The sequence below is a fragment of the Glossina fuscipes genome, unplaced genomic scaffold (genome assembly GCF_014805625.2).
Source record: "Glossina fuscipes isolate IAEA_lab_2018 unplaced genomic scaffold, Yale_Gfus_2 61, whole genome shotgun sequence".
NCBI classification, from domain to species: Eukaryota; Metazoa; Arthropoda; class Insecta; order Diptera; family Glossinidae; genus Glossina; species Glossina fuscipes.
Window position 1 is genome coordinate 6166519 of NW_023998433.1, and position 26253 is coordinate 6192771.

At 34.8% G+C, this 26253-nt stretch overlaps 1 protein-coding gene across 3 annotated transcripts in view; it reads right to left on the reverse strand.

The window, feature by feature from the left end:
• The window catches only part of LOC119637979 (homeobox protein araucan-like), a 39012-nt gene that overhangs the window by 2203 nt on the left and 10556 nt on the right, over positions 1-26253 (reverse strand). For all 3 annotated transcript variants that reach the window (XM_038034476.1, XM_038034474.1, XM_038034473.1), the window contains 2 exons: positions 2788-3321; positions 1792-1907 (listed from right to left, as the gene is read on the reverse strand). In XM_038034476.1, coding sequence (XP_037890404.1) covers positions 1792-1907; positions 2788-3321 — 650 coding nt within the window. The remainder of the gene's footprint in view (positions 1-1791; positions 1908-2787; positions 3322-26253) is intronic.

A 26253-nucleotide genomic window follows, 5' to 3' on the forward strand; every position in this document is an offset into this window, starting at 1 on the left:
CATATTCGCGACTAACAAATGGCTTTAGACGGACGGACACTTGCGAACAAGATCAGAATTTTTACGGGATCTCTTACGCATACTTCCTGGCATTATGACATTGAAGAACACATCATTCTCTGTTACGGAGAATAGGACGTTACAATTGTATTCGAATACCAATGAAGAATTTTCGATAACCTATTATCGACTAATAGGTGCTACGCAGATTGCTTTTACAATGATTAATACGTATGGCTCACTTCAGATCGATTATCATAGATCGTAAATTACAATTACGAGAAATTTGCTTCTTTTCCGCTTACAAATTAAGTCTTTTAATGTAAAACGGTCGCCTATGATTTTTGTCGGATCACGTCTATTTACCGATTACATTTACTGGTTAGCTTAATAATCAATTTTCGATAATCGGAAAAGTTTCAGAAAGACGAAGAGCGGCTTGAGTCGTTTTAGATACACATATTGATGAAGAATACGTTGGATATCTTTTGTCTATCACACGTTTATATATCAGCACTAGAAATTGGCTTAAGTTAAAGTAGAAGATCGCCTGCCGCATGGTACACTTAACAAAAATTGGTTCATAAGCATTACTTGTGGACATGTACAGAAGCTTAATTTCAAAACAGATGGCTTATAAAAGTTACAGAACTCAAAACATTTGCTTATAGCCCCGACATCAGTAATAGAGGTAGTTGAGATCGTATAGAAAAGCTCTACCTAAAAGCCTTGGCCTAAGTGTAGAATAGTAACGGACTGGATGAGTAGACGGGTGATGTAAAATCCCAAAGGTCTTCATGCCTTCTTTATCGTGACGGTCATCGTAACGGCTTGGCACCCCTCCATCTTCTTATTCGAAGGTCCATTTTCTTCTTTTTAAAAATTTATAAATATACTTTTACTTTAAAGGGCACGTTGTCATACAATTCTTTTTCGAAAATAGTTTTTCTAAAAAAAATATTTCGTAAACTTTTAATAATTTTTAATAATATTTTATGGGATCTATTTAATTAGAATCTTGTCGATTTCGCTATTAATTTTTAAAAAAAATTCTAATGCAAATCATATTAAACGTCATGATATTAAATATTAAAAAACTTCGTTCCGTTTTTTCATTAATTCGTTTATTTTATACACACAATTTAGTTTATTTTTCATTTTTGTCCTTACTTTTTGTTTGCTTTAAAATTGAAATTTTGCAAACAAATTTTTTATTTCTTATTGATATATCCAAGAACTCTTTTATTACTGTATATATCGCTTATCTTGAACACTTGTTGAGTGTGAAATGTGTGAAGAAAACTCACCAAAAACAACAACAACGACAAGAACAACAACAATGAAAACAATAAAGACAAATCCCCGGAGTGAACCATTAAAACATATGAAAAGATTTTTCTGTTTTAAGCTGCATTTCAAAGGAGCATTTTATTTACTTGGGGCTGTCTAAATAAAACAGAGAGAGAGACAGACAGACAGTCCGGGAAAGAACTAGAATGAGAGAATAAGGAGGAGGTGGTCTATTTCATTGCACATCAAAAAAAAAAAAAAAGGAAAACGATCTGCCGCAGGCTAACATTACAATTCAAGCAACACCACAACGAGTTTTAGATTAAGCAACAAATCCTAAGTTGGTCATAAAGATTGTTTTAATTTAATTTAGTTGTTTGTCTTTGCAATATTTCTTTTTCTTTCCTTTTAAAGCTATTTGTGTCAGTTCGATATGCATTTTATATAAGCGAATTTAAGTTAGTTTTATAAAATTTTTAACTCTATTGTCGATCAACTTACCCGTAAGCGAATGTAGGATCATATGAATAATAACTGGGAGTTGGTTGTAATCCGGCTGAAGTCCAAGTAGTCATATCACTGCCACTGGAGTTTTCTTTTAAACTGTAGGGATTGCTCTGGAAAATTTAAAAAAAAAGAAATGGTTAAGACTTCAAGACTACAATTACGAACTCCATAAAGTTATAAAATTCTATTTATAATATCATAATTAAGTCACAAATGGTTCTAATACGAAGCCGTGCCGAAAAAAAAAAATTTATCAAGTGAATATATGTCAACTTTATCAAATTAAAAAGAAAAATAAATTCAAATTATAAAAATAATAATAATAATGATAGTATAACAAAAATAAATAGAAATACAAATAAAAGCCATTTGTCTTTGCCATAACGGACAGGCATACAAAGTTAAAATTGAAAATTATAGCATTATCTGATTAAGTGTACTGAATGCATACGCCTGCTTGATGTGTGCATGTATGCATGCAATATTATGACGTAGTTAAAGACGCAACAAACTGGGCCGTTGCTGGCCAGTTGGTTGTCAGTCTATCTAAACATACTGTCAATTTTCATTTAAAAAGGGTTTTCACTATTTTCCGTACGATATCAGGCGATACGACACGTATTGGTACGTACGCTTGCTGATGAATGCGGGTACGTTTATGTAATGGGAATAACACAAATAATGATAACCGTAGTCATGCTTATGCGGATGTGCATCGTTCTCCCATCCACCAAGCAACCGACTATTCATCTGCATACGCACAACTAAACTAATTGAATTAAATGTTTGACATCTACAAGATAATTGGAGAAGAGAAGGCAGCACCTATACGCTCTCTTTCTCTCTCTCATTTCCTATTTCCCTCATCACCACTTTGTCTAACTTTGTCTAGCAGATATGCTGCTCGTTCTACCTCTGTCTCACTTACTATTTTACAGTCAGATAAATGATAATTGACTAATAATCGTATTTAGATGAATAATGACTTACCAATGGTGTATAGAACGCTGAACTATCTACACTGATGCTGGGATAGGGGTTCTGTTCGGTGGAGGGATAGGGCGACCCATAGACACCAACACTCGTCGCAGGCATGCGTGAGTAACTAGATAATGCTAAACGAGCCGAATCATATTGACACGAGCATACAGTTTGGCCAGAGACGGGATCTGTCATAATCGGACGTCCGTTTTCACAGCAAGATGGCGAAGAACCTGCATTTATTGGATTCATCACATCAGCTGCCGTTGCCGCTGCTGCCGCTGCTACTGCTGTCGTCGCTGATGTACCATCGGATACTGTTGTTGCTGGTGTCATTAAAGAAGCTGAAGGATTTGACGGCATACTGCCCGCATTGTTAGTTGATGTCTGCGAAATTGCACCTGGACTTAAGGGACCATTGGAAATCGAAGCGACCGAACCACCTGATGGACTTAAAGAATTCTCATTTGAGCCGGACAGCGGCGAGGGGGCACTGCTAGCCAACGGTGCCGTAACAGATTGAGCCACACCACCGCCAAGTAACTGAAAGTAAGCAGTAACGTAAGAAAATACATGCGAAATAAGACAAAAAATCGAACAACAATCGCAGCGACAACAACATTAATAAACATTGTGGCGGTATGCTTCAAACATATACGAAATAAGTTGGTCAAGTCGACTGATATACATATATATAAAATACATATATCTATATATATATATATATATAAAATATATATATCTACATATATATACATAAAATATATATATCTATATATATGTATATATCAAACATAAATGTGACTATATATGTGTTCGCTTATTTATACCTGAATGAAAACAAAGTATAGCTCATGCGTAGCCTTTTCGTTTCATTTGAGTTAAGGTTTCTGTTTATGCTGCTCTATCGGTGTGTCTGTGTTGTTATATGCCTCTTTCTACCTAAAGACAATAACAAATATAAAACAATCCGTACGCTTCTCTGATGAATAGTAGGAATTGCGTTCCTTTGGTTTAAGTTACGTTTAGTCTTTTTTTTTTCTTTTTTGCTTTTGTTTTGTTTTTGTTGCTGCATTTAAAAGTCATCGAAGCAGATTAAGACGATAACTCCAAATGTCAAAATATTTTATTGGCTTGGCGCAATTTGCGATCCGTTCCATCTATTTTCACTTCATTAATTTTCAATTTATCACTCGTACTGATTTCAGATACTGCTTCAAAATGAAACTATATTGACTGAATGACTCCGGACTCTGTTCGCTTGCTTGACTGGCTAGCTAGCTGGCTGCTTGGCTGCCTGCGTGCCTAGTTGACTGGGTTATTATAAGTAAGTATATTGTGTGTTGAAAGTTTCTGCTTATGGTACCTGATGTTTTTTCTTATTTTTAAGATTTTTACTCGGAAGGTTATTTTTTCTTGAAACCGGCAACGAAAAAAAAAATTTTTAAATGAAAATCAGAAAATAACCACGATACCGTCAAGCATTAAAAGTCGGTTAAGTAAATAAACAAATAAGGTTAGTTAGGTGTTTACGGAAAAGCCATTCATTTAGATTTTTTTTTTGTTTTTTTTTTGCTTTTGTTATTTGTACCAATAACTTAAACGAATTGAAAACTAAAGAAAAAATGAAATTCTCCTTTAATTTGATAATTGTAGACTAGAAAAATATTAACTCAAAAACAAATCAATCTTATTGCAAGTTTCCTTTTACTGACAATCGCAATTGCATAAGCGACAAGAAGCCATATATTTAAAAATTAGATAATATTAGTAGATAAGTTTCCTTGGAATATGTGACGCTTATTAACTAGTCGGTATATAACGGAATAAATGGATTTCAAATCAGGCAGTCTTGTAATCAGACCAACATCGTAAATGGTAAGATCCATCCTGATAACATCGTAAGCCATCTAACATACATCTTCTAATTGGGAAAAACTGGACGTTAATATCCTTCGAAATTACGCTTTGTTTTCATTGGTTGCTGAAGGCATAAAAAAATATTGCTAGGTATCGTTGTCAATAAGAATACAATCTTTAATGGCCGCGACGTTTATGCTTTTGGTAGTCGAGTTTACAAATCATAGATTGTTGTCGCTTTTTAGGAAGCGACACTGAGCGATCAATATATCAAAATTTTTTATGATCATTCCGTAACCGTTTGCTTGTACATTTGAACTCATCCCCAGATAGGGATTCCTTGCTAACACATTCATTGCATGAATTTTTTGGGTCCAATTGAAACAAACTGCTTTTCCAGGAACTGATGCTATGGCATTTCGTAGGCAAGCCCGATAAAAAAAAATACTCAACAGAGGTTTGATTAACAAGACAGTTATCAACCAGTTTGTGTAAAGTAAAGGCTGGTGAACTAGTCGCTCCATGTACGTTAAAGTTGCCGGATTTCTTATTTGGTATCTTACTTGCGCGAATATTTTCCTTTCAGTTTAATATCTTCAAAGCCTTCAGTACGTGGCGGTCAATGCAGCATTTGGATAAAAAAATCCAATACACGTATAAAGTTTGATATAAAAAAAGTTTACATTAATAATTTTCCAAAATGATGTGCCTTTCAGCAAAATAAATAAATGAGTTATAAAATAAACTACTTCTTTTCGAAAATACGAAAAAGCATTAAAAAAGGCTCACGAGATTTAGAAAATATTTTCATGGCAAGCTTAAATTTCTGATTGGGTCGCACGGTAAGCGGTGCATTACAGCGAACATATTAAAAGAAAATGTAATATTTTTTTTATTATTATTACTATTATTGTTTATTTAAGTTCTGAGAGTAGAAAGTAGGATGAAAACTAGCAACGAAGATTATCTGTTCTTTGTCTTAAGGGGTCGACCAAGTAGTTGGTTCAGTCACTTTAATAAATTTAATACTTTATTGATAGTGAGATTGTGTCAACAATTGCAAACTAGAGGAATAGATTTTTTAAGGATTCATTGGGGCGTTGTAATGTTATGATGCAAGCGAATTTTTTCAAATGTTTTGACCCTAACTTTCACGATGTTGATTGGATATAGTGAAGGAATGAAGTGAGGATTAACACATTAAGTGGTCATGATATTCCTCATTTTTTTAATGGTATGCCATCTGAAATTTAACCTGTTTCGATAAGTGACGATAACCGCTTTGAGTTATTCCTTTACTTATTGTTGTTATGTCCAATATAATTAAAAGAAAGCGTATTGTAACTGAAACACATCTTAAAATATTTAGACCAGTTTGTGATGTTAGAACATAAAATATATTAGGAGGCCGAGTATATTATTAGAATATATATACTGTTACGAAAATCCCAAATTCAGTTAAATGTCAGCTAAGTAATTTTCGTAAGAATAAATTCCCTAAAGAAGGGAAAACCAAATGAGCATTCGCAGGCGCCTCATGCAGCTGCAGGCCAATGAAAACGATTACTGGAAAAGCAAACAGGTAAAAGCTAAGTGCATATTCGCAGGCTCGTCATGCAGGTGCAGGCCGATGGAAACGATTAGAGGAAAAACCAGGCTGGGATTAAACCATAACCATAAATTTAGGTATAGTAACATTCTTGTAAAATTGTATATAATCGAATATTTGTGAAAAGTAGAGTTAGTTTGGCAAGAACGTAGAAGTTGAGAGTACGGCCAAAATAAATCGTAAATAAATATTTCTACTGTTGTGAAAGACAAAGTAGTAATATAAAACAACTTTGGAGTGTATTTCTTTTGATCAAAATATCCACGATCTAGTGATACGAACTGTATCATAGCAAAAGCGAATTTCATAACAATACAATTATACATATATCAACTTTGTGATATTTTGAAAATTGGGCGTAAATAGCACTCAATAAGGATTTCAAGTACATCTATTTTTTGTTTGCACATTCCATAAGTTTTTGGCTTAGTTCAACTATTCAATAATAATGTCACAAGTTAAATAGATTTTGAGTATCTTACGTTTAACGGTGTATATATTAAATCAAGGAAAAAACTACGACCACAATATAAGCTTTCCCTTTATATTTTACCTAAACTTTATTAAATCAAATATGTTTCATTTTGATCGATAAGTTTTTACTACTTTTCAGGTGGAATCGTTATACTTCCGCAGTAGAACATCTGAAAGGTTGAACAGTCTTATATGTCACCTTTAAACCATTAAGAGCGTTCTGCTGGATGCATTAAAACATGCAAGGATGTGCGTAATCTGGCATCATCGTGATGACAGATAACGCTTATTGATATATTCTGGCTGCTTTAATTCATTGATAATCAATTATCTGTTCAGGTTAGAGCAGCTTATGATTCAAGTTTTTTTTTCCGTTCCCGCAAAAACATTGCGTGACGCCTCTTTCAAATTTGAAGTTTCCAAGGCAGACGCGAATAAATCATTTATGTACTGTTGATCTTTCAAAGCATCTTCACCATAAGCATTCCAAATTTCTTCGCAAGTATGCGGAGCTTAATCGAACCGTTATTGTAAAATTTGGCCATTATTTTTAGAATTTGGCTTACTTTGAAATCGAAATGGGGTTTCCTTTTTTCAGCTATGTATAGACCCTTACCTTCCATGCGAGCTGTTGTGTGCTCGTCTTAGGTTAGCCTTCCCTTCGTTCTCAGATAATTTATCGCCTGCAAAACAATTCTTGCCATCTATCTATTTGGGAGCTATGTACAGGTTGCAGAATAAATTTTGCTTATTGACGTGAAAATTACATATACACTTGAATATTTTAGTTGGAGGTTTACTTGCATATTGATTTGCTATGACCGTGAGAGATATTAAAACAAGTACCACAAACGCTACAACTTCTACTTGGATCAATGGTGAGAAATTATTCATTGTTTGAAAATCTAAGTTGAAGTGCGTTCTTTCTTAATAAAAAGTGATATTAAGTAGTACATTGTACATGGGCTTTTTCAATATACCACGGTTTTGAAATAACGCTGCGTGAAAGCCATGTTATACGAAATTTTTTTATTTATTTATTTAAATTAAGATATAATACAGAATATTATAATTTAAGCTTAGATATACCATTAATCAAGGCAGTGTATGGTGTATTGTATCGAAATCCATTGGAATAATATAGATCAAGACAATGTGTACCCCATTTAATCCAAACAAAGTTTCACAGTGTAAAATTTTATGAAAACTAAAACCTCGTTCAGAATGTACATATATATGAAAAAGTAAGTTATCGGCAAGTTTTTATAAAAAATATACGTATATATAAAGTTCAACATTACGATGAAATATAAAATTTAAAAATGTATTCAAAATATAATTGTGATTACAAAATTAATTTTCACCAAAAATTAGAGCTAATCAATTTTTTTTTTCTCAAAGTTCTCCAATTGAAGAATAATCTGGTGGAACGGATATTTGATATTTTGCTGTACCGAAACAATGTTTACAAATAGCATGTTATAAAAGGGAAGCCTGCATAATGTTTTGTTCGTGTCGTTTTAGTCTGTCCACATCATAATATTTATTGCATCAGAATTTAATTACTTGTTCAATACCTTTTTAACACGCAGAAACAAGCTTCAAAAACTCAATAATGTATATAAATTCTTAGCCAGTTTTAAATTTTAAATACACCTAAGCATATCCGCCTGTTCGTCGGTCCATCCGTCTGCTTCATTTTGTAATATTTTTGGTAAATATTCTCTCGTTGGCGAAAATGAAGATATCGCCTAAAAATTTGCAAAAGAATTTGAAATTGACCTAAACTTTTCAAAGGACACGCCCTTAATGCCCACATGGCTCTATGACAAAAACATTTATTTTAAAATAGACGAAATCAAATACGCCCACTCCATATTATAGAGCATGAGAACTGTGTTTTTTCACTTCTTTCGGCTTTTTTGAGGTAAACGATGATGGGTATAAAAGATTCGGTTTCGACCGAACTTTCTCTTACTTGTTTCGTTTCAGATCATTATGTCTCTATATATTGTTAAATACTGGTTAATGATAGATGGATGAATTCTTGACATTATCTTATATCGCAGTAGGTTCTAGCTCCTCTTTTTGTCAAATTTTACTATGATATCATCTAGAATTTGTGTGATTGTTTGGGAAATTTATAAGGTGAAAACGACTAATCTACCTTTTGCATATGCTTCCAATTAAGTATCTTGGCCTGATTCCTCGTCATGGTACAATGTCTCACCTTTGAGAAGAATTCAACCATCTTTTCCCACAATTCCTAATTTCGAGCGTTAACATAGTTTAAGTCAATGGCCTCATGAGTTCATTATGGCTGCCTTGTACATTTCTTTTTCAAGGTACTAAGATACAGAGTTCATGCCTCAATTTTAGAACATACGAAAACAGTTTGACGTGGATTAAGTCAATTTAGAAAAAATCTGATAAACTTAATATACTTCATTATTTCATCATCTTGTGGTGATCGATACATACATACATTGTTTCCTTAAAAAGTTTAAAAAATGCATGCAAGCGAATTACATCTTTTGATTTGCTTTCCACAACTTAACTTACACTTGACACAAATTGCGGCAAAAGCTTCATGATCACATTGATTATTGCAAAGCGCAATTACGAATGGTGCATATGGTGCATGAAGTAAAATATGTAAATTTTTATTGCCCTTCAACGCACTATGATCCACGTAATACGTAGTAATAGTACGTGTCTTGTTATATAGATATATAAAAAAGGTTTTCACTTCTTCGTAATTTACTACTTATGCGGAGATTATTTGCCTACTATATAATAATACATTGTGTAGTACCGAGATATATACGGTTATAAATATATATACCTCATATATGATGAGTTTCTTTTCCCTACTATGAATTGAGGTACGCATACAATACACATATCAAATTACTCCTAATGATTGTCAGAGATTAAAGAAGTAACAAAAAACGCACAAAGACGTTTTATGACCGGAATGCTTAGGCATATTGTGTATGTATTTCGCTGAAAACCGATACCAAAAACAAGCATACAGAAAAAGTGCGGTAGCCGTCATTGATTTCATATAGCGCGTTACTTGTTAAGAAACATATAATAAAGGTATGAATGCAAAGAAAAACAGAAACGAATAGAAAAAGACGAGGAAGAAGAAGAAAAATAAAGAAGGTGAATATTGTGCTGGCCCGAATAATTTTTTTTTTTTTTTGATATGCAATCCTTTTTTTTTCTTTTGGCCAAACTAATCTAATCTTTCACATGTAAGTTTAAATGCTGTTCAAACAGCAAAATAATTCTTTATTTCAAGAGTGAAGGAAGAGCAATGCAATGGATACATGTATGTGCATGAAAGCATAAGAATGTGTTCGGTCTGTATGTATGAATGTAGACATATTCCCGTGTTTATTTGCTTACATACAGCACTACAGTTATTTATTATTGCTGTTGTTTTTATGGGTTCTGATGGGACTCTATTGTTTTTTATATCGTAACTGCCATAATTTCTGCGATAAATTCTTTTGGCATTTAACACTCCAACAGCACTGCGAAACAACTACAACAACTTACACACAATCATACTAACAAACTTTAAAACTTATAAAAAGACTTAATGCACAACAACTTGCAAAGACGCACACACGTGCAAACAAAAATTGGAAGTCACGAGTCATAAGGATCCCAAAATCTATACACAATTTAAAAAAAGAGCTATAGTTAAAACGTAAAATAAAGCATTAAACTTGACAAAGAAAAAAGACTAACAAGAGACAAAAAAAACAACACAAAAAGAGGAAAAAATTTGTTTCAAAGAAATATAACAACAACAAATCCATAACACTTAAACTTAGTTGCGTGCTGATAATAACCAGGAGAAGCCAAGGAAGCTTGATGAACGCATTTACAGCTGTGTGCGCGACTCGTTGCACATTCCTACTTATGCCCCCTACCTTACGTAATGCAACTATCATTTATTGTCTGAAAAGAACCGCTTGATAATGATACAGTTTTGTGAACGAGTTTATTATTATTATTTCTCTTTTTATTTTTCAACCTTATTACAAGCATTATGCACATATATACACATGCACACATTTGTATACATAGATATATACAGTTGCTGGCAAGTTTTTTTGTACTACGAATATAACACAAATGCATATGTACATATGTATGTTTACGCTTGTGTGTGTGTTTTTTTTCCATTTGTTGTACACTCAGCTTAATACGGAGTCGAACCTATTATATTCGATCCAATACCAGTTATTCTCCAGTGGACATTTATTAGCTAAAGACGTAAATCATAAATATCGCTTTAGGTTTCGATTAGATAAGATTTGCATTTAATTCCTATAATTTAGTAGGTGTTAAACTCAAAACATATTTACGCGTTTTCCGGTTATTGGTTTTTTGTGTGTCTCTTACTCTGTTACTAAGCAGACGAGTATAAATGTTTCACTGGCTGGCCTACATCTTTATTAGGTATTATTGGTAACTTTAAAGTATAAATTATACAAAGTGATTAATCTCGATTTGAAAAAAAATATATACACACACAAGCATTATATATATATAAAGAATAGTAGTCCGAAATATTTTCTCTTTCGGGAAGATTGTAGTATTTAAAAGTTTCCCCCTTTTTTGTTGATATTATATGAGATTTCGGAAAAAAGTTGGAGATGTTCCATCATTATACCGTACATCATGCATACGTCAAGTTGTTGCGGACGTATGTAACACCCTGAAAAATCACCTGATGTCGGTCAATGTAAGTTTGTACTCAGCTTACAGGTCGCAGTTGCTGAGATATTTTGGTGAAATTTGACATACTGACGTGCTTTGCCCCAAAGACGAAAGCTTTCGAAAACAGTTGGGACTAATCCATTTTTCCGGGAATTTCCCATATAACGTCTTATTTTTAAAAGTCTTTATATGGAAAAAACAATATTTTGACATTCTAAATTTGGATGAAAAATTTGTTTCGGCAAACGTAATTTTTCTCAGCCACCTCCCACATAACCGTTCTTACGAAAACTTAATGTTCATAATGTAAAAAATGTCTAATTTTCAATATTTCATGAGGAAAATTGGTACATAATAGTAAATTGATACAGAAATTAACTCTGCTAATTTGAACCACGTAGGTCTATTTTTCGGGCACCTATAAGATTCTTCCGCACTACATATAAAGATTCTTCTGAAATGTGAACTCTTACATGCCAAAAAACGCTAATTGTTAATGTTTTGTAATAAAGCATGTTCATGATAGTAATTTAACATAAAAATTAAATGGACCAAGTTTGGAACACATGATTGTACTTCTTGGACCTCACTTTATATAAGACTTGTAATGAACAGTGTGACAGTACAATTTTTAGCTTTCTATGACGAGAGCAGAGCAAACAATCAAATTTTTAGGTTTGCTATATTTGGATCACGTCTTATGATTTTTTATGTAGGCTTTTATGAAAAATATGGCTTTACGTGAAAATAATTTGTAAGTTTTGATGTATTGTTATCAAAACGGGGGAATAATTGTACTAGGCGAATAGGTTCAAAGTATTTAACGATCGGCCTTGCCAGATTATAATGTTCTTACTGGTCTTTTATTAAATTTTTTTTATTCAAAATGAGTTTTATTTAAGTACATAATGGCTATGAGCTTATGGTTTTTTTCGGACAATAGTCGACGGAGAACTTCTGCGGATTATTGGAGAAAAACTTGGTGGGGTGAAAATCATTAAAAGCCCTTTCTAGACTCACAACGCACATTTGCAGGGAATGAAATAAATTGTAGTCAGCGGCTACATTTTCCGCGCTATGGGGTCAATGGATCAAAATTTACCAACCTGGCCATCAAAAAGATAATGTCTCTCTTTCCATCCACTGTTGTGGCTTTTGTTTTTGTTTGAAGCGCTAGTCATTAAATTTAAAACAAATCGTTTTACCAAATATTTTACGCATTTCTCATCGCCATAATAATTAATTTCGAAAATTAATCGATTTTGCGGCGTTTTAATAACGACTCGTTAGCAGAATTCCGATCAATTAAGTGTTTGATCAGCAATTCATGCGATACCCAAGCATGGAGTTCTTTTATATATTTACGCGAACTACACAAATGGGTTAAACTTATTGTAAGAAAGATATTTAATTCCTTAGACTTAGTCATGCTTTCTTGTACGTCAAATTTCTACAGATATATCTACTTCTGCAATGGTAGTTCCATTAGAGCGGAATGCATCTCCCACAATAAAATTTAAGGAATGGAAGCGAGCACACCATTCGTGTGGTGTTGCATTCGGTAAATTATCTTGATTGAAAACATTACAAATTGTTTGTGTGAAACAAGTCGAATTTAATTCACATTTTCGCAATAATATAACCTCGAGTCGATCGGCAAAATACAAAAAGTGAAGCTTATGAAAATCGTAGGTCCAAATGTCGAACACGCATTAATATGAAGTATTATATAATTACTATTGCGCGATATATGACGCCAACCACCAACGTCCAGTAATAAAAATCTCAACATGTCTTACATTAAAATCACTTTATAAAGAAACGTTATTTTGTTTATCGTGTACATGCATCCGTTTTCAGTTTTCTGAAAAGTACTTATAAAATATCTTCAATTCTGGAAAATTGTTCCAATAATATGCTGTCACCTGAAAAGAAGCAGGGATTCCATTCGAAAAATCGCACAATTACATTTAACATTAATTAATGAAAGCGAGAGTTTTGAGTGAATAAAACTTCGCTTCTTACATGACCGATGTACGTGTTTTTATAATTTATCAATTGTCAATTTTACTAATCAAGAGTATGTAAATGACTCAATAGCAGTTACAGAATGTACCGTAATCATAAATAACTATTTGTGGAAAGTTTAAAGTTTAATGGTTAATAATTATATGGCGCATATCTTAAACCAATAACATTTTTGCAAATGTTTCCACTGTTTCTTGACAGTAAATGTTATATAAAAAAAAAAAATAAAAGGAAACAAAGCGAATACGCCAGGCCAGTAATGGAGATGTTTAAAATATCACAATACATAATACGAGCTCTGCTTACACTCCTCTCTCTTCTTTTTTCTGTTTGCTTTCTTCAAATGCATTGCAATATGTTGGGGGCCATATAACATCTTCTAAAAGAAAATCATTTCATATCAAATTTATCCGTAAACCGAAGTGTTCATTGTTAAGTTCTTGTAAAAATTTCAGTCGATTTTTGCGAAAATTATTTCGTATTTATTTTTAAGTAAACAAAATTGGAAACATTTTTCTTATCTCCTGGCACTCAGTCTCATTTCATTGCCTTGAAGATCCTTTGGCATAAAGTAAGAACGGTCAACCTTTAATTATAATTTCTATGATGAGTAGATAAAAATTGACGAAAACTTTTTTTTCGTCTTAGGACCAATCACAGCTTAGTGTATTTACTTATTATTATTAATATTTCGACTGGGATCCTTTTTACAAAAGATTTGTGATGGGACAGTGAAAAGGTTGCTGTAATTTTAAAGTTTTTGTAAATTTTTCTTATCTCCGCATCGTTTGCAAATAAGGCTAAGGCAATTTTTGTTGAAAGCTGCAAAGGATAGACGTGACTGATCTCTTAGCCTTCCAGACTTTTAACCAAACGACGAAGTCTTTACCTCATTTTATTCAGAAATCAATGTTATCGGTAGCATTTTCGCTTTATTTTTCTGTATATCCCAAAAGTAGTAATAAGCAAAGTGTGCCATGACACCTCATTGTTGTATATAAAAGACAAAAATTGCTCAGAAATCATATGAACCTTCCTTTCATAAAGGAAGTTTTTGGTTGGAGAGACTATGTGTGGAGAATGGTTGATATTGCCATGTTAAAAAAAACCGAGCACACTCATCAAAAATTCGTGTTCGGTATGATCTTCGGTAATCGGTCCCAACATAACGTTATTCTTTTCGACCCAGATGATGAATCATATACCGTCATCAACGTATGACGTATATGTTTCTCATTAATTCAGTCCGCATTGTGATTATAAACCTAGTTTTGCTTAAAAATTACCTATTCTTGGGTTTCTCAAAACTGCGAAACTGCAGATAGAAGACATACTTTTATCTGACTAATAGTGCTAATAGTGCTAGAAAGTAAATTTTAAACTAAGCGGCATCACGTTGAGACATATTTTTAACAATAAACTGCGACACATAGAACTCTTAGGAGATATTAATATCAAAATTATGTTAAATGGGAATGAGAGGTTTTCTTATGGTCTTCCATTTGCGCATTAATTTATTATGTTTAATAATGAAAGACGTCCATAATCTATTTCCAAAATTTTAAACGCGTTTTTCTCCAAACACGTATTTTCAAACCGACACGAAGCTCAAATCTGGCAATTTTTGTTCTTATGGTTCGAATTTTTTTCAATATATTCATAAATAGCATTCTCGTGCAAAATTTTCATTAAGTTCATTTTTTACACTATCTATTAAAAAAGAGTGGGTTTCTTTTTCGTTTAAAGTTGAAGTTTTTCATACGATTACACCAAGAGTAAATATTTTTTAAAAAATTTTTTCTGATTACGGACATGTATGTTTAATAACGCTGTTTCTTTTTTTTAAATGAAAGTGCACATCAATTACACCGCTTGGTTCAGAGCGTCTTGATTTACAGATATCTCGTAGAGATAGTTCCCGTGTTGCCATTTTTTTACATATCTCAAATATATTTTCCTCTCTTTTTTTTAACACTTAAATATTATACAGTGCTCAAAAAGAAAGATTAAAATTAAATTGCGCGCTTATATCGAATATCAGAACTATTTTTTTCTAAATTAGCCGCACTGTGACAGACATCCATGCCTAAATTTCACATTATAAGTGGTATTGGTGTTTCAGTGCCGCGCTCCGTTTTTTACAATTTGTAAATTTGTTGAGCTAAAAAGTTGAATTCAATTTTTGTATTAAGTATTAATCAATATCGTAAACGGATTGAAACAATGATTGAGTAAGTTGTTATCTCCAGCTTTAACTCATCAAAACAATTCCGAACTGCATCTGCGGCCATATCGCTGTAGCTATCAAGCATTTATTTCAATTAAGAAATAAAGCGCTTGAAACTGTCTTGTTGACCTATAGCAGATATATGACTAAAAGATGACTAAAGTATCGATCGCAAAGTGTTCCTCGATTGAACCCCATAGAAACGATTGCAGTCATGAGGTAAATTTGAAAAAATTCAATCTCTAATGGGAGATCGTGTTAACTTATATTCCCTCCTTTATCAATATTCGCGCCCGTGACAGTTCACATCTTTATGACAAAATTTATATTGCGCAATATCAAACGTTGGTCGCCTTTTATATACTATACATAACGAAGCATACTATGCGCACTTAGCAGCTCGCAAATGAGTACTACGGACAGATCAATTTCTTCATTGCTTTCAATTACACAGATGATTTCATGTAATTTACAAAAATTTAGAATATTTGCTTTATTATTTAATATTGTTATATATTGTTATCTGCGTGAAATATCACAGTAAAAAGTTCGCGAAACTTATATGGCAGTATGCAAAAGAAAATGGCGAAATCCTATGGGAACTTCTAATGCTTTTATTACTACTTCGACAGCCTTGATAAACAGCAACAAAACCCATGAGTATTATACATGAAGTTTGTGACGGTCTCATAAGATATTTAAAAAAAAGGAATCCTTCATTCTATTCCCTTTTTATAAATCAATTGAATGTTCCCAACAAATTATGTGTATATTTCTTAAATTGTATGCTGCCGGTGGAGAAAATAGGACAGTAAAAGCTGTACACCTATGACAATGTAGTATGTACGAAAGCATTAATCAGAAGCAGTGTCTAGGAAAACGCATTCTCTTTAGTTTTCTGCACGCATTTCATATTTTCCATATTTATTTATTGATATTAATAATAAATGTATATTTTCAGTAAATTAGGACGAAAAGCAGACGAACCCATCATCACTTTATCTCGAGCATTTATCGAATAACTTTCTGAACTGTCCACCAGGTTAAATTAACTTCCAAATACTTGAACATCCTAAGCGTCAATCCATTGCAAGCGAATTTTTTGCATTCTGACATGAGAAGAAAATCAAAAACAAAAGGCAAGAAAAAGTTGAGGAACTGCATATAAAACTCGACTAACCAACCTAATGATGAGAGGAAGTCGTGTGATATAGCAAATGGTTATATATTGAAAATTGAAGATGAAAAACAAGAACAAGAAAAAAGAGAAAAAGAAATGTGCCAGACGCCGGTAATAAGCCAACCAACCAAGTAGCCAACCAGCCACTAGGTTGATTGTGTGATGATGGGGTTGGGTTGGATGGAGTTCGATTATGTGGCTTCTTATTAAATCTTGGTATTGAATAAAATCGCACAAAAATGCACGCATTATAACAAAACGATAATACAAACACATAAACACGTTTGTCGGGAAACGCATGCATGCATTCATGCATGCCTGTGAATATAATTTGGTTGACAAAAAATAAAACAACAAAAAAATAAGGACAAAAACACTTTATATGTTTAAGCAAAAGAACAACTCTGTAGTTCTCTTATAAAGTGGATCCGATCTGTGGCATAAATAACGAACGGTAGATGGACGGACACTCGAAGACGCAACTATACAAAGAAACTAATAATATTTTCATGCACACATTCCATAATTGATTTATGAATTTTTAATGCAAACTTTTGTAGTTTTGCTTTGTGTATTCCACAACACATACAATTCTCTTAGCCAACTACCAACTAGCATCAGCATCGGCATCAGCACCACCACTGTCGCCACCAACGTCATCGTCATCAACAACAACGGGCAACGCGCTGCACGATGAAGAGAATGAACACAAAACAATGCCCAACAATTATTGTCAATGACATGAATGGCAGAAGGTAGCTTCTCCTGCTTTTGATTCTATAAGTATAGCCTATGACGACAACGATAATGATGATGATGATGATGCCAACGTGCTTAGTAAGCTGCTTGCATGCATGCAAGCATGGTCATCTATTAATGCATGTGAGAATATGTGTGTTGTTCATAACAATGCCATCATCATCATCACTAACACGAAGAATAACAACAACCACACTATCACGATTACTTTCTATAATACTACTACTACCATCAAAGTTACTCTTTTCCACTACTGTTGGAGTGCTTACAGTATTTACGCAATGTTTATACAAACGTAGTCACCTATATGTATACTGCGGGGGAAGACCCTGTTCACGGACACAGGCACATATAGCGAAAAGCGATTCTTGTTTTATTGTGGTATTTTCTGACTTTTTCACTCTCATTCTTTTTTTTTGGCAGTTTGGCGTAGGAATCGTTATTTGACGCACTCAGCCTCCCAATATTTTTGTTATTAAATTTCGGTTTCTTGCGGTTAAAAAAAAAAACAACAAAAAAAGTAAATAAACGCATGACAAAAACTATTGTAACAACAACTACTACTGCTGCTCCTGACTGCTGCAATTGCTGCTTGAATCGTCGAAAAATTTCGCCTTTCATGTTTTTCTATACTGAGTGTTATGATAAGCTCATCCAAAAGTTTGGCGACTCTATAAAATTTATCAAAGTGTGTAAAAAGATGCGGAGACTTCTCCTGCAAGAAACTCTTTTGCTTTCTGCCTGTATTATATTATACAAAATTACGGAAGCAATTGCTCTAAGAAACTAGATTTATGTTAAGCATGCCTCTGTGTGTAAACGCTCAATGATCCAATCGGCCAGTTATCTGATCGGGTTCTTCTTTATCTGGTTGTTGAATCATCTAATCATTTGATTACGAAGTTATATAATCGGCTAATCCTACGACCTCTTAGATATTTCACCGCCTAATCATCTGATCGCCAAAGTACTGGAACGTTTACTCATTCTATAATGTAGTGTAGGATATATATAAAATTCATCTTAACTCTTTGGCGGTTAGGGTTTTTTCACTCATTTGAAGCACTATTGCTTTTGTTTCTCTTGCGGCTGCCGTTGTATATTATTGTTAATACAATAAAAACTCAACAATGCTTGATAATAAAATGTTTTTGCGCGCAATTTCGTGCTCAGCAACATAAATCATAAAATTAATAACCGTAAAGTGACAGCTTCAGAAGTCTTTTTAGGTCTTTTGACTTTTTTTCTACCTCTTTCTTTCTCTATCTTCATATCGCTCTCCTTCGCTTCTACTTAATGTTTAGCATCCAACATTTAAAAGTAAATTCAATAATTGTTATTTACTTAAGCATTGAAACGTGAGCAGATTTTTTCGCTAATTTTGAAAAGATAAATTAAATTTTAAAAACGAATTAAAAAAAGACTGTGATAACAATGATGATTAAGATTCCAGTGAGTACGATAAAAATCTTATAAAATTATTCAATACTAATTAATTTTTTTGTAGAAATTCTGGAATATATTAAATAAGTCTCTATATTTTCTGCATATGAGTGTGTGCTATGTATTTATCAGAGGTGAGTAGTAGGAATCTTCCAAAAATATTATCGATTCGTAGCAGCAGTATAAACGATTCGCCATCGATAGCGGCTACGTACAAAACGTATCTTCCCTCTCCTTCCTTTCACCTTCCAGTCCACTTTTTCTGCTACTCCCCTAAACGAAATAACCACCACGAAATACTACGCAGAAACTAATTGTAATCGGCGAGTGACCTCAGTGGACTTTGAACAACTATATCACGAATCTGTACGCAGTCCTTGAAGCGTGCAGTTCGTCGACTATATCCCTAATTATCTCATGTGATCCTCATTTGAGTTGACCAGATGTCACAAAGCTTAGGCAATTTACGTTCGCCGTTCTCTTTCATATTCACTACGTTCGGGCATATTTGCGAGCTATACTGTTCCCGCCCACATGTGTATTTTCGGGAGCAACTGCGGCTTAACGGCTTCCTGTTTTTGTATTCACGGTGATACGCTGGTGGTCAGAATATTACTGAATCATTCTTTGAAACGGTAGGTATACAAAGTCCGCCTAAGATATTTATTATTGAGGATATGTATTAAAACTGAAAATTTTCTTTCTTTACATGGGTAACATGGTGCTCTGATTTGTTCCGATTTTTTTTCTATTGGCTTACACACGACTAACTATATAAAAATGGTGCGAAAAGTCAAAACACAATGTCAGAACCCCACTGCAGGAAACTTAACTGCATTTGATAAACGTACACTTGAAATCTACAAAAAGCAATAGGAAATCAAAAAAATGTGGAATACAATCTTAAAATAGACGGTTTAAAACCGTCAACCAAATTATTTTATGCAGTCATCTGAGGTGAGAACGCAGACAAAATTTCTTCAAAAGTGAACCTTGAAACTTGAAATATTAAGTGCGTTTTTGTCATAGACATGCCTTTCCATTTTGCTGTGGCAACAGCTCCTCCAATTTTTAATTTGTCTGCCCCATTGCCTTCGGTATATAATTTGAATATTAGTCGCAAACTTCGTTAAAATTGATTTGTAGAAAAAATCCCGCGATACTTACCAGATTGTGAGCCAAACCTTTCAAGAAATTTTTTTTTTATTTTTCTGACTTTATTTTACACACACACACACACACACACCAGTGGCCAGATGCAAGTGGTCGCTGGGCGAGAAGCACACAAATAACGATCACCATGCCATCTTCCTCGACATAGCATCTAGAGAGTACAGAGGTAATAGGTGGAATATAACTACCGGGTCGAGGTGGAGAGATGCAGTTTTTGACGAGGATGTCTTTAACACCATTATGGACTCCTACGTGGGTGGTGACGGTACAGTTGGTGAAGTCCGGCAAAACGTAGCAAAGTTGCTGGTACAAGCATGCGACGCCGCCATGCCCTGAAAACGAAATACACGGAGAAGAGGATCTCCGTGCCATTGGTGGATCGAAGAGATAGCGTCCCTAAGAGCGAACTGCTTGAAAGCCAGAAGAAAAGTGCAGCGCTCGAGAGGTAGGGAAAACTTTAATGAGCTGCTCCTACTCTACAGAAACTTGCGCAGTGACTCAAAGAAATCCATAAGGGCCAGCAAAAGGAGAAGTTTTAAAGAAATATGCTAGGATGCCGATATTAATCTGTGGGGAACGGCATATAAAGTGGCCTTGAAGAAGGTCAAAGGACAGAAGATACCGCAAATCACGTGTCCGCTCGCGCTCCGAACAATAGTAGCGACACTTTTCCCGCAGAGGCCGCCGTATGTGTTGGTAAACCTCCTCGGCAGGGAAGAGGAAGCAATACCAGCAATTTCTGCCGACGAGCTTTTAAGCGCCTGCAAGCGGATTGGGGACAAAAAACCCCTGGCCCAGATGGAGTCCCAAACAAGGCCTTAAAGGCAGCGATACGAAGGAGGCCAGACGTCTTCATGACGTTGCTGCAAAGGTGCCTGGAAGAAAGGACGTTCCCAGACGTATGGAATATCCAAAGGCTGGTCCTTATTCCGAAGGCCAATAGACCACTGAAGGAGCCATCGTCATACCGACCCATCTGCCTTTTGGACACAATGGGCAAGGTATTGGAAAGGGTCGTATATGAACGCCTGCTAGCTGTGGTTGAAGAAAGACGTGCTCTCTCGGATAACCAGTATGGATTCCGTAGAGCGCGGTCTACAATAGATGCCATAAGCCACCGCGTGGCGCTTGATTCAGACGCCATAGCCGGAGACCGATGGACGGGCGGTGATAAAAAGTACTGCGCCGTCGTTACGCTAGACGTAAAAAAATCTTTCAACTCGGCAGACTGAGGGATTATCCGCAAAACCCTGATAAGGATACGGGTTCCAAGGTATATATTTGATATAGCAACAAGCTACCTTTCGAACCGCACGTTAGTGTACGATAGCGATGATGGAAACAATCGCATAAAATAACGGCGGGTGTTCCACAGGGGTCAGTCCTTGGTCCTCTCCTGTGGAATATAATGTACAACGGCGTCTTTGAACTTAACCTTCCTACCGGGACAACGATCGTCGGCTTTGCCGATGATATAGAAGTCGTAGTGGTTGCAAAATACGTCGCGCAGGTAGAAGCGAGAGCTAACGAGGCTATCGTGAAAGTGAAGTTGTGGGTAGAAGAGATGGGGCTGGACTTAGCAAAGCACAAAACGGAAGCGGTCCTAATAAGCAGCAGGAAGAGCGTGGAAACACGCTGCATACGAGTCAGGCAGCACACGGTGCGGTCATCTCCTGCCCTGAAATATCTTGGAGTTATGCTTGACCATCGACTCAATTTTAAGCACCATGTTGAGTACGCGGCTAAGAAAGCTGCCGGCATCCAGGCGTCACTGGCAAGGATCATGCCAAATATTAGAGGCCAGAAATTCATCAGCCGAAGGGTAATAGCCAAGGGGATAACCTCAGTCATAATGTACGGAAGCCCAGTTTGGGCCAGTGCACTCAAGGTGAAGACAGTGTACCGAAAGGTGGCAGCAATATATCGCCTTAGCGCCCTGAGACAGATTTGCGCATTCCCTACCGTGTCGGAAGAAGCAGCGCTAGTGCTAGTTGGCACTCTGCGAGTTGACATTCTGCCCGATGAGATGAGCCGCATCTACAAACGGCGTCGCGGCAACGAGCTCTCCTCGCACGTTATAAGAAGCGAGGAGCGGATGGCCTCGTTAAGGATTTGGCAGTCGAGGTGGGAAAGAACGACCAAAGGAAGATGGACGTTCGTTCTTATCCCGAGCATAAGACGATGAGTTGAAAGACGCCACGACGAAGTAAGCTACCTAGCCCAGATTCTGAGTGGCCATGGCTGTTTTCGGAAGTATCTGCGCAGATTCGGGCACGACAGCTCGCCTAACTGTCCGATATGCGCAGATACGGAGGAAGATGCGTAATGTTCCACTGCAGCAGATTTGAAAATGGGAGGCCTCAAATGCAGCCGAACGAGATCACAAACGAAATGATCGGCAGTACAGCAGCCTAGAACGCCATAGACGCTTTCGCTAGCACTACTCTCGTGAAGTTACGGCGATTGGAGAGACAACGGGTGGAGAGCAGAGGGAGTGGAAGCCGTTAGTGTATTCCACTGAGGTCCCACCATCCGAAGCGTGCTAGCGACAACCAGCCCCCGCGAAGTAATACCTAACGGTGGTCCCGCGGGGGAGAGTGGTAGACGAAGTGTGTGTGGGGGGTAGTTTTTAGTACGTATGCGTCAGGGATGGCGAATCGTGCATGCTGCTATTAAGACCCAGCAGTATCTTTTGAAGATTTTCTACCTCCAGCTCACAGAGCAAAAAAAAAAACACACACACACACAAACGTCAAAATTTCAAATTATTTTTTTACTTTACTTATTGAAGAAATTTTTTTACTTAATCGTAATATGATATGTGTACACTGCAAAATCGGTTACTTAACTAATAGAAAACTTAATATTTTCCTTTTTTAAAAAATAGTACAAAGCAATGATTTTAATTAATAACTTTGAGGGTTTGGCTTTTGTTCAATTTTTTTTTTTTTTGTTTGCTTTTATTATATCTTTCTCAGTCTTGTAATGATTCGCTTCATAAATATTTACATAAGCAAAGCATTTCCGGTTCAATAAACCAAATTGAATTTTATGTTAACTAATTGCTTTTGATCTTTACGCCACAAACAACTTGAAGAGCAATTCTTTCTCGAAATATTGCAAAAAATTAAAAACAAAAATCTTAAGAATCAGCAAAAACTAAAATCCATTTAAAGTGCATTTTTGTTGAACAAAGGTGTTGCACAGGTTTTGTGTTCGGTTTCACTATAAAATGTAATTCTTAGAAAAGTATTTTATGGTTAAATAAGAAATAAACATAATGCACTATACTCAGTACATGCAAACACACATTACTTTCATATTGCATGCATGTACATGCAGTATTTAATAGAACTTCCTCCTCCAGAACATAGATTTTTATTCGCTACTAGATACTAGAAATTGTTATAAAAACAAATTTTTTTTTATTATCTCCAAAACTAAAGGTTTTTATGTTAAAATACATATACTTAAAAGATTTCTGAGCAATTCTAATAAAATCTCTATTTCTACTTTGCTGCGTAATTCAAATGAAAAGAGGAAAAATTTTTTAAAGTCGTTTCATACATTATTTTATTTAGTGCTTTCATTTTAAATGCTTTTTTTTGTTCGTTTTCTACCCATTTGTCATAGGATGATAAACTCTAATTTTTCCTTACATTGATAAGAATCACAAATATCCACTGAAGAACTCAGTAACATTTGAAAATGTTCTCGACCGGCAGACGAACTTATAATAGAAAATTTATTTAATTGTTTTTACTCATCGTTGAACTCGTTCACTTGAGCCTGCGCTATGTTTGTACACATAATTATCTTAGATAATAAACATAAACGTAGCCTCGTTGAACTGACATAAATGCATTCGAAATTTTTAACCGACTTGTAGAGTGCGCTATATTTTTTTCGCAGAATTATTTTCGAAAATACGTCTTCACAGACAATGGAGGATGCCCTTAATTCTTGTCAAGAACGCAAACGTTTTGTACGTTATAAAGTTCGTGCATTCGTGACTTTGAATAGTAAATTTGAGAAGGCCGCGTCTGCTAGGATTGTTTTTTTATTATTTTCATAAATGCACATATTTCCTTTCACTTGTACTCGTTTTTCTTTCACTTCAAAAATCATTGCAATTTACTCAAAAGTTCGCCTGAAATTGCTATCGATGCCGCTAGTCATAGGCTCTTCAGATATATTGCTGCTCCATTTTGCTATTCGCTTTATTAATAATAATAATAATAATAACAATAATGTGTTATTCTAAGTCTGCATATGGAAATTACGCTTTGAGTTTGTTATCCCATAATAGTACCTTAGATATAATGTCATATGTTTGGCATTTCTGGAGTTTTAGCGAAAAAACGCCGCGAAATTTTTTGCCAATGTATTATTATGTAAAAGAAAAAATTTGTGACGTTTTATGTGACAACACTTTTAAAAAGCCAAGATGACTCGAATCACTGCAAATGCTTTGATAGTTTACCGTAATTAAATGAGAAAAGCATTTTATCTACCAACAAATGCTGAGCTTTAATGAAAAAGAGCCACGTTAGCCAGAGCATATTTGTGGACTAGCGTTTGGTTTTTGTTTGTGAACGTAAACATAAACACAACATAAACTCATAATGATATCTACCTCTTTATACCTTTGCTATATATATCAATAAAAAAAAAACACTTTTTAGTTTTTCTTGACATGAATTCATAAATATACATATATATACACTTATATTTATATATATATTTATATATTTATGCATACTAACCAATTTGCAAAAAAATATTCAAAATTAATTTTTCCAAGATTCAAATCATGACAGAAACTACACATCATCATCTATAGATGTTGATTTTTTTTCCCTTTGTTTACTAAACATCCTCGTTGCCAAGAATACAATCCTTATTTGCAGTCAGGGTTTTTATGCTTGTAGTTGTCCATTTTTTAAGTTTAAAAATAAAAGAGTGAAGATTACCGTCGTGATTCCTCTTTCCGCTTGCATGTATGTTTGAACTCATTCCCCGGTAATGATTCCTTCTCACCGACGCATTTAATGCATGATTTATTGGGGTACCATTGAGACAAACTGGTTTTCTGCCGCTTCGTAGAAGTGCTCGATGTAAAAAGACGAACGATCGACGCTGGATTAAAAAGGCTCCCATGAGTCCAAACTATATCTCTATTTTTATATATGTATATACATATATGTAATAACATAATAAAAAAATATGTATATTTGTAACAAATATGTATCTAAATTTTCAAAATTCAAAGTTGGCGAAATAACTTTGCACATGAAACTTACGGTTTGTTCACGCGGATTAGAGAAAGCACTTGGATTGGATTGTGGACTTCACATGTGTGACACATATGTGTTGGGAATATGACGTCTTCCCTATTGATCTATTTTGGATAACTGTATTTATTGGCGCGCTCTAATAAAGTTAGTTGTTGACAGTCAATCGTCTGCCCAAGTTGAAGTAGCTTATGGTTTAGGATTCGTTTCCAGTTCAAACGCAATCTCACCATCCCCGACCGAGTGCGACATGTTTATAATTCGAAATTTCCAGCGGGAAATGCGTTCGCGTGCTATTGATTTTGATAAGGCATCTTCATCATAAAAATCCTAATTTTCTTCGCAAATCTTCACAGCGTGGTTGACTTGTTCAAACTGATATTGTAGATTTTAACGAGTGTTTTTAGAATTTTGAAGAGACAATTGTGTCAACTTCAAGTGACTAAATTACGAAATATAAGAATGTTTCTACCCTACGCCATTTGTGAGCATAGGAGTATGCTCAGTTTGATGACAGGATGTGACGTACAAAAGGGATTCAGATACTCTCAGTTCCTTGGATGGCAGATACAATGAAAAAAAAATTGCCCATATATTCTACGGTTGACCCCACAAAACTTGTGCAAAATGAAATAGCACGACCGCGTCGCAACGGTCAATTTGTTACAATATCTAAACAGATATGATG